The 18,730-nt window shown below is 34.2% G+C and overlaps 1 protein-coding gene across 4 annotated transcripts; it reads left to right on the forward strand.

Moving 5' to 3' along the window:
* Positions 1-18,320, forward strand: LOC105325855 (uncharacterized). Of its 4 annotated transcripts, XM_066076499.1 has the most exons (6): positions 1-338; positions 6,842-9,278; positions 9,640-9,801; positions 9,967-10,620; positions 16,324-16,511; positions 17,223-18,320. In XM_066076499.1, the coding sequence occupies exons 1-6, from the start codon at positions 264-266 to the stop codon at positions 17,367-17,369; spliced, it is 3,663 nt and encodes a 1,220-aa protein (XP_065932571.1). In that variant the 5' UTR covers positions 1-263; the 3' UTR covers positions 17,370-18,320. The 4 variants fall into 4 exon arrangements, with proteins under 4 accessions (XP_065932571.1, XP_065932569.1, XP_065932570.1 ...); XM_066076497.1 differs by lacking the exon at positions 16,324-16,511 and having other exon boundaries at positions 2-338; XM_066076498.1 differs by lacking the exons at positions 9,640-9,801; positions 16,324-16,511 and having other exon boundaries at positions 2-338.
* The last annotated feature ends 410 nt before the right edge of the window (positions 18,321-18,730 follow it).

An 18,730-nucleotide genomic window follows, 5' to 3' on the forward strand; every position in this document is an offset into this window, starting at 1 on the left:
TACATGTAGGCAATGTCAAACGCGGCCGTCAATCGTCACTCCAGGCCGTGATTCCGGTCCAAAGGTGCAGCAGGTCGCGTTTTGCTTTTAAGTTTTCGTGCTGCTCAAATTTTTTCTTTCCCTCTCTTTTCGAATTTTTTTCTCAGTCAAAACTAAGCGGATCCAAATATTGACTCTATCATGTCAATATATATAATGTGAGGGAATAATAATCACGAGAGATGTTCTTCTATAATTTGTGAGTGAAGCAGATTGAGTGAACTATGATTGTGATAAACAGACTTTTGACTTTTCTTTCTCCGATGGATCTCTTAATTCCAGTATTACTTTTTTCATTGGTAAGTATATTAATGAGAACTTATAAACTATTCTTTTATTGATTTTTGAATAACAATATGACAATTATACAATATAACACCAATATCAAACTCAACAAATGAAAATAATTTGTTTCTTAAAAGTTAAATATCAAGGAAAATATTATTATGAAAGAAACAGTCAGAATTCAGAAAGTCAAATCCAAAATCCTTGCAGAGTCAAACACAGCAAACATTTCCCTCATTTTCATTTATTTCATTTTATTTATTCTCATATTGTATAAAACAACATAGAGAAGATATACAATACATACATTATTAAACAAAAAGCAAGAGTGTATACTGTACACATCAACCTGGAGAGTTGCAGACTCTCTTATTAATAATATTGATTAACTTACATAAGTTATTAATAACAGCTAATTTATTACATGAAAATAATTCAAAAAATTTGAAAGCATTTGGTCGTCTAAAATACATTGATGGTAAATAAGCTTTTCTATATTCTTTCAATTCCGGACATATCATAATATAGTGATATTCGTCGCCAATGTTATTTTTACATAAATTACAAAATCTTTGATTTCTAGGTACATTGTTCCATCTGCCTGTCTCAATTGGCAGTTTATGGTTGCTTGTTCTAAATCTAACTAATGTAGTAATGTTATTCATATATTCAATAACGTATATGTCAGATTTAAAAGCTGCAAATATTTGATGATATCATTTCCACCCCCCCCCCCCCCAAAAAAAAAATCTCAATTAAAACAAATAACCACGCTGTGATTTTTATCATTTTATCAATTTACTTAAAATGATGCTGATACCCATTTTAAGTTATCTCCCCTTGCCATTTATGTCACGACAAAGGACATTTTTCTAATTCCTTTGCGCCGATATCCCTTATCTTTTTTAAACCGACGTCTTTTCTAATACATCACATTCTGACACACCTGAAATCGTGCTCCAGTCAGTTGTTCACTGTACAGAAATAGACCTTTGAGACGGTTTCGGCATTATACTAGCGTCCAACGGTCCTAGCGCCATTTTACGATGGAGGTGACAGATACCGAAGATTTATACAAGTTTACTGAAATTCTCCAGCCCATGGAGGGAAACGAATATATACTTAAATGCATATATAAAAAAATCATTTCTGGCTAGGAAAATCAAATATACATGAATGTCTAGATTTGTAAGCTCACTTGACAACGGAGCTTTAATTTCTTGGGATCGACAGATTCTGAAGACTAAATTTTTGTAGCTCGTTTATCGATACTGGCCGAATATCTTTTGAGAAGGTGAAATTTCATATTGTAAATTTTGAGTTTACTGGATGGGTGTAAATTTATACAAGATTACACCCACACCATTCAAAATCTACAGTATGCCAGAAACGAATAATAATCGATTTGCTACTTATTATATAAAAGATAAACGACACCATGAGATGGAGAATTTGTTATCTAATGTCAAGCTCTCTAGATTTAAAGAGCCCAATTGAAGAAAGAAAGTGAATATTGAATATATATTCCTGCAAATTACACGAAACTCCGGAAGATCAGAAAATAAATTCCAATGGCGATAAAATACATGTAATGACGAATATCTGAAAAACAGAACTGAGCTATGTATTTTCTAGAACAGTTCTTAAACTAAATATTTGAAACTAATATTTGTCACAACAGAGCTAGTCTACATGATGAATCTTTATAAAATATCAGAACCAAGTAAATTGAACGGATCTCACGCGTTAAAACATTAAAAGAATACGTTCACCAATTAAACGCAGTGGTTTTAAACTACATGTACTTCAGTATTATATATCGCCATTAACCGTGAAATACCTATGCATATAATCGATAAACTCTTGAGTTGTTCACCCCTTAGATGTGTATGTTATGTAATGAAGCCTAAACCTGCCACATATAAATTATAATCAATCCCGAGCTACAAAGAAAATAATTCTCCTAATCATAAACATATCGCGTATACCTGTTTGTCTTTATCACGGCACAATGTTATCGTAATTACGACATGACTAACGGCGCCTAGATCTAAATCATTGTAACTATGGGCCATGTCTATCATTATTGTGGCAATATTCCGTTTTCGTAGTAGCACATGGAAATAAGCAATACATAAGTTCTTAATTGGTAACACAATAATATTGTATTTACATATCAGATCATTTTTGTCTTTATTACATGTAAATATAGCATTATCCTTAATTTTGCCAATTTTACCAAACGAAACAGACAAAACTTCTCATGTTAGGCTGTACACATAGCTGCTGCGAACTCTTCGTTAATTATGCAAATGCCAAGTACTAGTTTCTTTCGTCAGAACACTAGAGTTCTGGAATTGAAGAAAGAAGTGATAACTTTGATTGATGACGAAAACACGCATGCATGTCCATTTTAAACACAACAGGCCATTGGGCTTCGGCTTGTAAAACATTCCGACTCCTCGAGGCTAAAATTGCAATTATATGACCCGTGCTAGTTGACTAACCGACAAAAGCTGCATTTGTTTCATGACAACAACAATTACTATATCTGTCATGACCTTTGCAAAACAAGCCTGGCTACATGCCCCACAAACCACTGGTGGTTTATTTAAGAACTTGTGTGATAAACTGCTACTTGCACGCATGCAACCGCAAAACTCCAGCTTTGAGAATTAATAAGGTTGCCTATTTATTCGGCCTCATTGCAGCTCATCGGTCAAATTGCTGTCAGAGCATTTATATGCAACAGTGGGTATAAATAAAATTATTATAGCTCCGAAAGCTTGCTTTGAATATTGATTAGGATCACCCGTGGATATTTTTACTTTGAGGATTTTCGAAATGTTATTATCTTGTTTGGAAACAAGTTGATCTTAGATATTCCAAATACGGGAACTAAATATCATTAGTTGCGTGAACTCCTTTTCATGTACATATATGAACTTGAATTAGACCATGGTAAAAATATGGAATATACAGCTAGACACATATCATAAAACCAATTAGTTAAATCGTTGAAGTTCTTTTGACGAATTAAAAACGGAAACTCAAATTTGCATTAAAATGTTTCAAGTATTGAAATTATCCACGAGCAAAAACTCGATATCATATTTAAAATTTATAGCTTAATTAAATACTGGATTTTATAAAGAAATATTAGATATATATTAGTATTTTTATTATTTAGTTTCTAATCCGACGTGGATTAAATAATCCACCTAATTCGCCCATCCTCTATAAAAAGATACAAATTTGTATTACTATCATTACATGCAAGATAAAATCCAACAAGTACAATGCATTACGACCCTTGAGTTAGGCACGATCACCGTCGCTGTGGGCGATATTCAGCGGATAAGACTTACAATAGTATGCAAGACCATGCATTGACTATATCACAAAGACAATTCCACTCCTTAAGACGGTTGAATGGTCCTGGCCTTTTCATATAACTACATTTTGAAGACGAACAACTCTGAATGAAGATGAATCCTAAAGCTAAAATATTTGGATAACGTATTTTCTTAACAAAATTAAAGTTTAGGGCCTACAATATCATATATTATCTTATATTCGGTTGTGCACTCATAGCTATGCATAAAGGTTTAAGAAGACTGGGTGGTCATGAATGACCATTTTTTTTTAGACTTTATACATCTTTTTTTTAAAAAGAGCTTTGTATGAGATTGATTTTAAATTTTAATGTTAAAATAAATGAAAGAAATGTTTTTAACTTAATAATGGTTAATTCCCGAACAAATAATCTTTAAAACTATGAGGAATGGATCTGATAGTTTACTTCTTGACCACTGAGCCTCGATCTCAAAAGTCATATAGATAGTTCATAAAATATGTCTATTTTTGTGATTAAAATTTTAAAAAGATATTTTTAAACACATACGCTTAAAAAGCACTACCATTTGTACATATTATGTGAAAGTTAAGGGTGCTGAGTGAGACACGAGTTTTCAAACAGAGCTAGCTCTCCTGATAAGTTTGGATACTGTCATTATCTTGATATCCATCCTCAGCAACTTACACCCATATGTTAAAATTTCATAGTGTAAAGAAAAAAACCCAACAAATATCTTATACTTGAATTTGACCATTTTTCCATATCTTTATACAGCACTCTTAATCTAAATAAGCTTGTATAGTCTCCAAAAGGCCATGGTCGTATATAGTCCTCTTAACGTATATAGAGCTACTAGACGGAATCTGTCACTAACGATAAGGCTATAGTCCTCCCCTGTCCCTGGCATTTGCGCCATTGTAGACTATCAGATATACGCAGTCTAAGGGTTGATTTATAACCACTGTCGTTGTAATACAGATCCCAATAAATGACTTCTCACCGTAAGTGTCGTTTTTATGCGAAACAAAAGACCTACATTGTTTTTCTTTCGTAATGTTCGTGTAAAATAAATCGTCACTATCATACGTACAATATGAAGGAATTTCTTCCCATTTCGTGCGATAGTTTATAGGGAAATACGTATCAGCCGACACAGATCGATAAATCGATCAGTTTTTTATGCTATACTATAAAAGATATTCTGTAATGATTGACAATAGACAAGGAATTTTGATAATGGGTTTGCAAAGGTTCAGGCTTAGGACAAATATAAAGCCATCATATATTCATATACTCTATTTTTCCCCCTAAAAACGAAACATGCCGTTACCTTTAGAATATTGTCTTTTGAATTTGCAGAGAATAAAAGTAATAAAAGTAAACTATTGGCGTCAGAAGGTTAGAATGATACTCTATGCATTAACACGAATATGATTTTCCTTTATAAAACTCCTTTGACATAAAAATTAAAGGTAGACATGCTTTTGATCATAAAGGTAGGAAGTTTTATACAAAATAATTCTTCGTGAACAAAAAAAATTTCTACATGCATACCCCATAATGTTTTGATACTTTTAGTATTTCAACTTTATTGATAAAACAATTCAATATTTTATGATATAGACATGTTTAAAAACACGCCATTTTCCATTAGTTTATACTGTTAAGCTATATTGAGGCAAATCACATACTGTATTTTATGCATGCAATCTCTGTAATAGTATGTAGTTATACAATTGAAGACACAATATCTATCTATACTTATAAATGAAGACTTTTTGCCAATTAACTAGGAAATGCCAGCACCAGCGTGACTGCTTACACCTTTGGTATTTCAACACGTGTTATGTGATGTCTGTAAGCTATAGCTGAATTATACTATGCAATTATTGTCAAATTAAATCTGACGAGAGAATGGAACAGAATGATGTAACCAAGAACGCGGTTTGACTAATTAACGTTATTACGAAAAGTGTAGGACGGTTTCACCATGTTGCGCGAGCAAATATTCATACTTTGGATGGGGCATCTTTAATTAATGCAAAAAGTTAATTAATAAAATGGAACAGTTTGATGCGATTTCAGTTTTGATCGAAAGAATTTATTTTCCACAACGGGGTGCCCAGGAACGCGGTTTGACTAATTTTACACCATGGCAGAAAGTGTAGGGCAGATGCTTTGCATATGAAAACTTTGGTTATAAATGCAAATTGATATGCATGCATAAGCGTTTTTTGATTTCACACATTTTTACACCACGACAAATTGGTAGTAAACCACAGACATTAGTTTGTAAACATAGTGTTCTAAGTCTATATGTATAAATGATGTATGAAGTTAAATGGGGAAGGGGGGTACCACCCTCGCTATTTTTATTTCAATAATTTTCAGTTTTATTCAAATCCTTGTATATGAAATTCTTATTTGGGACGGTGATAAAAATTGAAATGAAATGACCTCAAGAACAAATTTTAGAGATATAACGTCCTATAAATACCCACTCACTGGTTTGAAAAAATCATTGTTATCATATTCTACGAAGTTGCAACAAATAGAATTAAGGCCATGTATGAATTATCCGATTTAGTTTAGATTTTTCATTCCTAAGCTAAATATACAGCTATGCAGTTTTTTTTCCTTCATATTTTGATTTTAAAGAATAGGTTAATCTTGAAAACAATTAAGAAAAAAAATTCCGACACAGTGTAGACGAAAATGAACAACAAATATGGTTTAAAATTTTAGCTTTTCATTAATGTGTAGGGTGTTAATTCCCGCGCATTTGCAGGATACCATCTTGTCATTTAATAATGAAAATTATAATAATAAAATTTTAAATAAACATTCTAGGTAAAAAATGCTAGCAGTTATGAAGTTGTGATTTAATATCAGTATAAAATTGAATAAAAAAAAAGATAAGTACATTTATGACCGGTATCTAATTGATAACAAAATTCAAAATATTAGGAATATTTCAAAAGAATATCTACATAAAGATGTAAATCACTTCAAACCAAAAGACGAATATCTTACATATTCTTACGCATATCCATCTACATAATCATAACATGCATACATATTACATATACAAATACTTATATTAGAAATCGATAAAAAAGAATTATTGAGGAAACCAGCAACATTTTCTGATTTTTACAGGTATCATCGCCATTTTTCGTCGAAGCGTTGCATGCACCAATCAACACGACGAGGACGTTTACAGCACAGCCACCTCCAAGTTTTCAAAAACAGGCTAATTTAGGTGTTAAAAGTGCAAAGGTGTTTAGTTTTTCTGGAAATTCTAATGCCGGGGTAGCGCCACCTCTGCCACCTTTACCACCTCAACCAAAAGCAAAACCCTGGGACGTAAGGAATTCCTACCAAATTCCACAACAGGGGATATTTCCTCCCATCCAGCAACGCAAACCAAATGTACCTCCATCATTTCAAAGAAACAATCAACCGAACCAGTTGATGCCACAAACATTTAACAGAAATCAACTATTACGGGCCGGTAGCTCCGGATTCCCTGCAAAACAACAACCTTTTATAGTGACTACCCCAATTCCAACCCCAAGCCCAGATACCCTCGGTGGATCACAAGTGCGCTTTAACTTTAAAGCAGCGAAAGCCAGACAAGCCCAACTTGCTCGTATGCGCACTACTTCTCCGAAACCTTCCCCACCTGCAAAAAAGAAGATAAATACTTCTTCGTTTAATCGTTTTGACAGATTCAATCGCTTTAAAAAACCTCGCAACAAACAAAAATTTAAGAAACCAACGACACCAAAACCAGAAAAGAAATACGTCTCTGGAAACGGAGTTCAGTACACCGATTTGTCAAAAATAGCAAAAGACGGAAGTTACATGGGAAATCAAGATCCTTTATATGTTTATTCAACAACCACTGCTCCACCACCAACGTATCCACCAACTCAGCCTCCTTATCAACGACCTTACAGAAATAATTATCAAAATAATTACTATCAAACTACAACATACGGGTATCAGTATTATCAGACGACCAATAACTATAACTACGACCCATACTACCAAGGTCAATATCAAAACAACAATGCTCCATATCAAGGAAATAATCAACAATATCAAGGACCAAATAATCAACAGTATCAAGGTAATTATCAAGGGTATGCCACTACAACTCCTTATTATCAAGATCAAGGATACCAAAATCAAGGGCAATATAACCAAGGTTATCAAAATCAGGAGGGATATCAGTACACAACCCCGCCATATTATCCTCCTGCGCAACCAAACAACCAGGCCTATCAAAACAACTACGGCCCATCAGCAGGTACACAGCAAGGCGGAAACTATCCCCAGAACTATTTTGGAAATCAGACTAACTCTAATTATAATTATCCTGGACAAGACCCAAATGCCCAGTATAAACCTCAGCCACAAGGACCAGTACAAAATACTCAATACCAACCCCCACCAGCGAACCAAGGCCCACCCAGTAATCAAGGAACAAATACCCAGTATCAACCACCTCCAGGAAATCAAGGTTCAAACGCACCATATCAACCTCCGCCAGGAAATCAAGGATCGAATACACAATATCAACCACCACCAGCGAATCCAGCACCAAATGCACAATATCAACCCCCATCCGCAAATCTAGCACCAAATACACCATATCAACCTCCTCCAGGAAATCAAGGTTCAAATGCACCATATCAACCTCCGCCAGGAAATCAAGGATCGAATACACAATATCAACCACCACCAGCGAATCCAGCACCAAATGCACAATATCAACCCCCATCCGCAAATCTAGCACCAAATACACCATATCAACCTCCTCCAGGAAATCAAGGTTCAAATGCACCATATCAACCCCCTCCAGGTAATCAAGGACCGAATACTCAATATCAACCACCACCAGCCAATCAGGGACCCAATGCACAATATCAGCCACCACCGGGTAATCAAATACCACCAATGAATCAAGGACCCAATAACCAGTATGCACCACCACCAGGAATTCAAGGACCGAATACCCAATCTCTTCCTCCAACAGGTATTCAAGCACCAATTAATCAAGGACCACCCGTTAATCCTGGAGCGAATGGACAATATCAACCACCGCCGGGTAGTCAAGGGGTAAATGGTCAATACCAACCCCCACCAGGAGCCCAAGGTCCAAATACACAATATCGACCACCATCAGGAGCTCAGGGGCCTCCACCTGTTCAAGGCCAATCTTACCAGCCAGCACAACCTGCACAACCATACCCGCCACAAGGAAATCCTCCTTATCAAACAAACCTCGACCAAGGAGCTCAACAACCACAAAACATTTCATCAAACGCTCCTTATCAATATCAACCGGGACAAGGATATAATGACAATTACATTCCACCCAAGAGTGGGGGAGCTGGATCATCTCCTGAACAAAGCTGGGTTAGAATTGATAACATCATGACCACAGTTAAACCCCCGAGTAACGAACGATGGGTTCAAGTAGGATCAATCAAACCAACTTGGACTACCCAGTCAACTATCACAGTGAATCAAAATAAAAAAGTGCAAGACACCACAACGAGAGCACCACCAGATGTAGCAGGTTGGAGTAAGTATAGTAGATTAAAACATTTATACTACACTCATAACTGTGATGTGATTGCTGTTGTAAACTGCTCCCACCATAGAAAATGTTAACATTGTTCTAAAAATACTCAAACATGAAAATATAACCAGAGTCCCACTTCAACAAAACGGAGTTAAGAAATACTATGTATAATAGCTATGTTTATCATTTTTTCGGGAAAAGTTTTAGACAACAGTCATTTTTTCAAAGGATTTATAGATGCTTTCAGTAATCATGTTGCATGACTATAGACCTATTTATTCATTCAGAGTTGCTAAATTTTGCATCTAGTGCTTTATTTTATAGTGCCTATGATTTTATTTATACGAATCATTTGTTTCAGGTGACCCTGCCCCTAATCCTAATGACATAAATCTCGAAATAATTGGAGACACTTTGATAGATACCCCCATTGAAATCACAAAATCTTTAGACATTAATATGACATCCGAAACTTCCGCTAACACTGGGTCAGATAAGCCCTTGAGGGGGGACATTCAAATAGGTAACTCCAAGGATCAAATCTCTATCAATGTTAAAGATAAATTAGTTACAACTAAAACTAAAGAAACTAAAAATAAAGTTCCACAATCTGATGCAAATAATAAAAGCAAAATTAATAAAGATGCCGTTAAGAAATCAGCCATTAAAACTAATAAACTTGTTCCAGAGAAGGCAGTCAAAGGCAATGTTACCACTGATGGAAAATCCAATGTATCTAGTTTGGAATCTAATGCCAAATTGAAAACGGATAAAAACATGTCAAAGGATCCTCCAAAGCCCAAGACAACTACCACCTCTACGACCACTACGTCAACAACAACAACTCCTAAGCCAACAACAACGACACCAAAACCAACAACGACGACACCAAAACCAACAACGACGACACCAAAACCAACAACAACGACACCAAAGCCAACAACAACCACAAAGAAACCGACAACAACCACAAAGAAACCAACAACAACCACACCAAAACCAACAACACCAAAGCCAACGACGACTACACCAAAGCCAACGACGACTACACCAAAGCCAACAACAACGACCACACCAAAGCCAACAACAAAGAAACCTACAACCACAACTACAACAACAACAAAGGCGCCATCAACAACAACAACAAGAACGAAACGCCCCAAAGTATCTTCCATGCACTATAAAATTGAAAACCAAGCTAGTTCACAGCAGATCAAGGAAACTAAACCTCACGTTAGCGTCGATGTCAAAGAAAAGATTACAAAACAAAGCTCCACTAGTGTTAAAATTGATACTTCTAGAATGCCAAATTCTGAAAACCATACCAACAGAATTCTAGCAGGTAAGGAATCAGTTTCAAAGACTGATATATTCGATCATACTAAAACTATGGATTCTAAAACTCTATTGAAATCTAAAACAAATAAATCCAAGCACAAAAACAACATAACTCTTAAAAATTCGAAAATTGCAATATCCACTGACAGCAAAAAATTAAAAAATAAAGTATTATTGCCGCCTGAGAAACGCAAAACATTCGATTTAAATGATAAACAAACCAATGAGAAGAACCCTAGCAAAAGTTCTAGAAATATAAATAGGTTAAGTAAATTAAGTACTTCTAATATAAATAACCTTTCAAATACGTCGTATCAAGTAGAAATGAAGTCGTTGAATTATGAAAATAATGCTAAAATTAAAACGGGAGGCCTAAACGTTGATAAAACTGTATCATCAGATATTTCGATGAACAATAATCAGGAAACCAGTAAACAAATGACCAGGGATAAAGATGTTGTGTCAATGGATGCGGAATTAGTTCGTAGTTTTGTCAAATTAATAGAACATTTTACAGCTTTAACACAACCAGTTTTATCGGCACGACACCCAACAACCCACATTATCGGTCCTCAAAACATTTCAAATACTTCTTTTGATGGAGGATCTTTTGATAGAGGAACACTTATGAAGACTAAAATTGAAAGCTCTGATAAAACAACTATTTTGAAGGAAAGTAAAAAAGGTACAAAAACAAAAGAAGGGAGCAGAAGACTCCCACCAACCGAATTTATCAAGGAACTGAAGAGTGGACCAAGAACAACACCAACAAATATCCAGATAATAAGGTTATCAAAGATAGAGAGAGAGGCTCAGAAAAACTATGCTCAACGGTTAGAGAAATCAAGAATGAACATGCTGCGAAAGCAATATCAAAGAGATTTTAAAAATAAATTGAATAATGTGAAACAAGACCATTTAAATCTTGATTCCTCTACATTATTGACATCGCAACTTGATTTATCCAAGGAGCCAAGGATTGAAACAAAAGGTGCAATAGAAAAGTTGCAGTTAAATGTTAAAAGCTCTTCGTTGCCAGAAAGTCTTCTAGAGAACGTAATGCCATTGCCAGAAATCAGTACCCCGCCACCTGTTCCATTGGACTTGGATTTATTGAATACCCATTTTGATACATCAGGTATATCCCAACATAATAATCTAGTATATCCAATTGAAATGAGAGAAGCTTTTGAAGCCCAAGTTGCTCGTCATTTACCATCAACAACACCAGACATGTTTGCAGCGTTTGACGAGACCAGTCTCCTTAGAAGTAATGATATGTTCCACGTACAAAAACCACCAGTAACTATAGACAATAAGTTTTTACTTAACAGAAATGATCGATTTGATTTTAACTCAAATCTACAACCAGCTTTTCAGCATATTGATACGACTCACACAGAGACAATATTTACTTTAGATGGAAAACCATTGAGAACGAAAACAAAATCGAAACATTCTTTTAATTCAAAGCCAATCGATCCCAGAAAAAGAAATAAATTTCTGCACGACAAAAGAGTAATGGAAGCATCAAGACAACTTTTACAGGCAGAGAAAAGGTTTGGAAACATCCACAACTCAAACACGAGAGAAAGGAATGAAGTAAATGGACTTCAACAAAATATTTTAGCAACTTTGCCACCAACATTTGAAAAAGCAAGCAATAACTTTTTAACAATGGCAAGGAATGTACCAATGCAGACATCTCGCCAACAAAAAATATCAGTTAGAGAAAAACAAAGGACCTACGATGTTCCTCGAGGTAATTTTCAGGTTGACACTCAAAGTCAAAACATCAAATTGCCACATGAACTGATAATTAATAGTGGAAGAAAAAGAAGGATTGAAATACCAGATAAGGTATTAAATGAAAGACGTGAATTCAAAGCTACAGACAATCCACAAAACTTGTTCCAATGGCAGCAACCTAAGGAAATTAAGCATTTGAATACCGAAAGAGGTACAAGACGTCAAAATATCATTTCACCTCCAGTATCAAATATATATCAAGGCAATGGACAAGGCTCACAGGCGATATCTTTGAATACGTTTAATTCTGAACAAGTTATACCCGATGTTCATCGTGGTTTATCATATACAGTGAATAATGAAGTACAACACATTGGAGAAAAAATGAACGTCCCTGAATTAATGTCTCCAGTACTGACACACACTGAAACAAAAACATATAATAGTCATCTTAATAATTTCGGCAATCAGGAACAAACAACAACATTCTCTGAGGCAGATTTATTGGAATATCTTCAGTCAGGATTTGGTCCCTCAGTTGCTCAGAGTGACAAAGACGGTCTACCAGTTCCAAAAAATAAGAAAAACACTATAGTTTTCAACACAACACCAGACCGGGTACAAACTGAGAATCAAAATACTGGATACGATATATATAAAGTAGAACCACAAGTCAACGATTATGCATTGTTTGATAATATGTACGAAGGTAATTTTGTGAGACAAAAGGAAAATACTTTAGCTGATGAGATTCATAGAACAAAAACCATCAATAACAAATTGATAACAAAATCAACACAAGAACCTAAAAATAAAGCATGGTCATCAACAGAAACATCAAACAGTGACACGAATTTTATGGAGAAGGATAATAAAGTGTCCAATAAGATAACTTCAAATAGACAAAATACTAAAATATTCGGGAATGTCAGGAGGAGAAAAAATAATATGGGCAATAATAAAGGTTCGCAGCTGGTACCAACAACTCCACGAACTTCAAAGAAAATCAACAATCGCTTTGTAGTGGGAATCACAGAAGAAAAAGCCGATAAAGGACGAATGTTAACCTCGGAATATGTAGAACAATCTAACACTATAACAAAAAACCAAGCATTGAACGACAGGACATCAACACAACAGTCGGATAAGAACTCTAGAAGGAAAATAATAATAAAACATGACAACAGACCAGTGATACTCAGGAAAACACTAGTTAAGAAAATTAAATACGTTAAAAGAAAAGAAAATCTACAAAACCAAATTGACTATGTTACTCAAACACCAGAGATAACTACAACTACCAAATCGCCAACAATAAATAAGGCAGATATCAAACTGCCCTCGGTTACACAATCACCGTTGGAAATAATTAAGGAAGCCAAAAAACCATCGACTTCTTTGCTGAAAAAATTTCAACAAATGAAATATTTGATAAATCTAATTGAAGTAGCCGAAAAAGAGAAGCTTAAACAAAATGATGAGACAACTGTCAACAAAGTGAAAAGCGAGAAAAAAATGAAGCATACAGAATTAGACAATGAAAACGGTAAGGCGAAAAAGATATCGATGGATCAGGAAAAATCAAAATTCAGCACCAAAGTAATCGTAACTAGAGGTAACCAGAAAGATAGAAAGATAACATCACATGTAACAGGATTGCATGCAACCACAGCTCCAGACTATAAGCAACCACAGAACAAAACAACGGTGGATAACAAAACTGTTTTAAAAGGATTACAAACAAATGTGGAAATGAAAAACAAAACAATGACTGAAAAAGTTTTTTCTAAGAAAAAGAAATATGAAATAAAATCATATACGATATCTACACCTGCATTTGGTACTAGTCGGGAGACCAGAACATTTTTGTCGAATCAGAAATCAGTCCCAATATTCCACCTTCCCAGAAAAACAAAACTGCAAATAAAGAAACCACAAAGCCAGACAACAGTTAAAGTAGATTTACAAACAGAAAAATCGAAACAACATACCAGAAAGTCAATAAATACCGAAAACGCAACACTACATGATAGCAATTTGACAAAGACAAGTAAAAATTCAAAAGAAAATGAAAAGAAACCAACAAAACAAAGTTCATTTACAAAAATCAACAGTATGGAGAGGACAAACAGTACTTCAAAAGGAAAGAGACATAAAAAAGCAAAAAATGTTTCTTTAACTGAAATCATCAATATGAAGGAGACAAGAAATACTTTAAAAGAAACTAAAAAGATTAAACCAAAACAGGTTTCTTTTACAACGATCAGCAATATAAAGGAGACAAACTTTAATTTTAAAGAAAAGAAATATGAACAAGCAAAAAATGTTTCTTTAACAAAAGTCAACAATTTGAAGACAAGTGATACTTCAAAAGAAACTAAAATGATTAAACCAAAAACAGTTTCTTTTACAAAGATTAGCAATATGAAAGGGACAAATAATAATTTAAAAGAAAAAAAACATCGAAAAACAAAAAATGCTTCTGTAACAAAAGCCAACAATATGAAGACAAGTAATGCTACAAATGAAAATAAAAATTTTCAATCAAAAGAAGTTTTATTTACAAAGGTTACAAATATGAAGAGGACAAGCGATACTTCAAAAGATAAAAAGATAAAAAGAAAACAAAATTCTTTAATAAAGTTGAATATCAACGAAGCATCAACCATCAAAAGTTTACAACCAACAACGTCACAGAATGCTATGGACAAAGATTCAAATTTCGCGACGAAAGAGGGAATGGAGGAAATAAAAGGAAAACAACATAAAACAATAAAATGGCAAGCAAACACTCCAAAACTAAGCAACATTGGCCGGATATCAGGAAAACTCGAGAAACAAAAAGTGTTTTCAATTAAAAAGAAGACAGCGAAGAAGACAATAAACAAATCCGATTTTAAACTGTCAAAAAATGTTAAAACCAACATTTCAGAAAAGAATTCAGGAAAATTGATAACAAAAGCGAAGAATTCTATGATATCTTCTGGAGAAAGAAAGCGACACGTTACAGTCGGGAAGACCAGAAGCCAGAATAACAATCTTGCATCAAAGTCAATAATCACAGAAGGAAGAATGGCAAATAAAACTGAACCTCTCAATCCGCTAAATGGATCAAAACAAGTATCAAGCATGCGCATACAGAAAAGGCCACCAAATATTCCCAGAAAAAAGGCGACAACCGCACAGTTGATAAGAAAAATGGGACTCACTTTGTCAAAAACGAATCGTCCAAAACAAGCGTTGACGCAAGGAAAAACATTGTCCATTGACAATATCAAACTCACAAAAGCCCGCCAACAAGACAACAAAATTGTATCCGTATCAAACAATAAGATTAAAGATAACTCAAATAGTCGCACCATTTTAAAACCAAAACGTAAAAATAAACAGAATTTGAACACATTAGACAAAACGGTATCAATCAAAACAGCCAGAAATCAACCTGAAATAAAATCTGATATAAAACAAGACGCAACCTTTACAAATAAAATGACACGCCAAACTATTATCTCCCCTTTTTCAACAAATAAATTTAGCGTAAGGACAATAAAAAATAAAGATAGTTTTATATCATTTAGTCCTGTTTCGAAAACAGTTTCAATTAAAAGTAATAATTATAACTCAGTGAAAAAATCAAACCATCCTAAAACAAAAATAGGAAATGAAATAAAAGGATCTGTTAAAGTCTCTCAGTATAAAAATAAGCATAGAATAGTAGAAACTCCTTCATCAGTATCATTGCCAAACAAAACTATCAAAGTGCAAAACCCCATAGTAAAAAAACCAAAATACCAAAGCAGTGCTAGAAGATCTCAGAGAAATGAAACAGTAATCATGACATCAAACTCGCAGAAAGACAAAATGGCAACAAAATTCAGACGTACAGGTCCTATTCGTAATTTGACAACCGAAGAGAATCAACTACTTCTAACTCAGAACAATTCTCTTATGAATTCAGTGGAGCCATCGAACAGACACATTCTTGTAAAGATATTACAGTTCCTCTATAGCAACTCATCTGACCCAACCTCCCTAGAAACTATCAAACAAGAAATTCTGTCTACGACGTCTAAGGACCAACAAATCATCATTTTTGACATCCTTGCGGCTTACCTCGGAGGCACTCCTCCAGATAATTCCTATCTTGTAGGTAATCTGTACACCTTGTAGATCCCGGTCACTTTTACCTGATCCCGTACGAAGGTAGTAAATGTCCTTTAGTAAACAGCTGTACGTGTTTTATCCTTTGTGATCGTCCTGGTGTTTTTCACACAATGTAGAATTTCTCAGATTGTTTTTATGTTTCCCGCTTTTAGTAGCACACCTTTAGTTATGCTTTAAAGTAGACAGGTCCTTTTATGTTCTATTTATGCAGTTATGTTGCACAATTTATTGTGATTTGCATAGTAGTCACCACTTTCCCTTGATGTACAATTGTTAATGTATTAGTTTTGGTTAAAAATACTGAAATAATATAGATGATGAAATATCTATAATCTTAAAAAATGATACACAGTAATTATTTAACACAAGAGTAAATACGTAAATTTAAAACTTGATAATTCTAGATAAAAGAATAACATTGTGTCAAACAATATAAGAAATTTGAAAATTTAAATCTTTTTGGTGGAGGTAACAATGCAACTAATTCTCCTTAAAGTAACAGAACTGGTATAGTGCATGTCATTTTTTCGTGTTTTATTAAAGCACTTAAGTATTCTTTTAAGACATGAATAACAATGTTTCCGTTTATATGAAAAAGAAAACTCGTAAGATAAATCGTATATCTATTTTGAATTCATGCAACTTACTTTACACAGTCAATCTATTTATTTTCCCCACATGTCTTTTTTTAAGCAAAAAATAACCAAAGCCGAGTCCAAACGAGCGCGCAGAGAGGTGTTTACGTTCAACAGAAGCCCGTCCTCAAGGATTCACACCGCTATGGCCCCCCGCGACAAGACTACAGAGAACCACAGTATGACGTCCAAGCGGCAGCAGTAGACTCTCATAGGATGAACAACATTGGTACAACTGTTTTCCCACCCGACTTGACAACTCTCCCAACTTATCCTACCACCAAATCTTTCTGGGACAGTCTTTTTAGTTTTACACCGACAACGCCGTACCCAGGCAACAAACCTGGTTCTTGTCCTACTGCATTTGCTTTGATGTTTGACTGTCATAATGTCTGTAGCCACGATAGTCATTGCTATGGTCGCCAAAAATGCTGCCATGGGGGCAGAGGAACGGGTTGTTGTGCTCGGCCTGAGACTATGGATGTGGGATTTAACAACTTATTGATGCCATATATGATGGCTGAAGGTCAAGGACAAGGGCAAGGGGGACAAAACAACAGATTTTTCGGTGAAATACTGAAAAAGAAATAATTTATGAAAATTGTGGAAGTTTTATTTCTTTAATGTGTGATGTTTTGTATTTTAACTTTATTTAAGTTAGATTAATAACTTCATATCGTTTTTATCTGTATTAGTTATGCTTAACAAATATTCTTTTTATAAGATATACCATTCAGTTAATTTCAGTTTACTGATAAACTCTATGACGTATTTTAATTTCACTTTTTGAATTTTAGCAATAAATTAATCAGTCTGATTTCATGTTATCATCTACAAAAAAATCTTTTCTGATAGATTTATGTATTTGCTAACAGAGCCTTCTCAAACTTTTTTAACAAAGACGAATGTATAGATTAATATTTAATGGTACATGTATATCTTTAAGATAATTTAAGCCACGCTTTTTTATTTTATATTCAAATGAATGATTACAAGTATGCATAATAAATCTACTTGGTACAGTACATGTAAAAGCAACCCACAAAACACAACAAACAATTACATAAATATTTATTAAATGACTCGAATTTTAATTTTAATGAACAGTATGTTTTTCTGGATTGTGCATCACTGTGTTTTCATTAAACTATATTTGTAAAAAAAAATCAAACGTGTTTTTTCTGTTGGGAATATTGTATCTTATATGATAATAACAAGTCGACATTATTTAGCATTTCGATAAATATCATAATTATGCTAATGACTCAATGTAAACTGTAATTTGGACTTATGACAAGCCTAGGCCTGTTGAATGATTGGTATATGTGCAGTTAGATTTACTAAGAACAGACCAGACTAACACTTTCGTGTATTGAGTATAATTACCGGTTATTTTGGATACACAGCAAATATTCAATCCTAATAAGTAGAAGAAATTCTTTCTTTATTCACGTTTTTCTCTATGTTAAAATTATCACGTAACGCTTTTCAAAAGAGTCGCAACACACACTAAAATCTAGTAAAATTTCAAAGAAACGCGCATTAATGCTTATTACATGTATATTG

The sequence above is a fragment of the Magallana gigas genome, chromosome 2 (assembly GCF_963853765.1).
Source record: "Magallana gigas chromosome 2, xbMagGiga1.1, whole genome shotgun sequence".
Taxonomy (NCBI): domain Eukaryota; kingdom Metazoa; phylum Mollusca; class Bivalvia; order Ostreida; family Ostreidae; genus Magallana; species Magallana gigas.

Excerpts from the sequence above, each read along its gene's own strand:
- LOC105325855 (XM_066076497.1), top strand. The coding sequence starts at position 264 with ATGATTGTGATAAACAGACTTTTGACTTTTCTTTCTCCGATGGATCTC. Across the intron at positions 9,279-9,639 it reads ACCAGATGTAGCAGGTTGGA|GTGACCCTGCCCCTAATCCT; the intron begins GTAAGTATAGTA and ends CATTTGTTTCAG. Across the intron at positions 9,802-9,966 it reads GAGGGGGGACATTCAAATAG|AGAAGGCAGTCAAAGGCAAT; the intron begins GTAACTCCAAGG and ends AACTTGTTCCAG.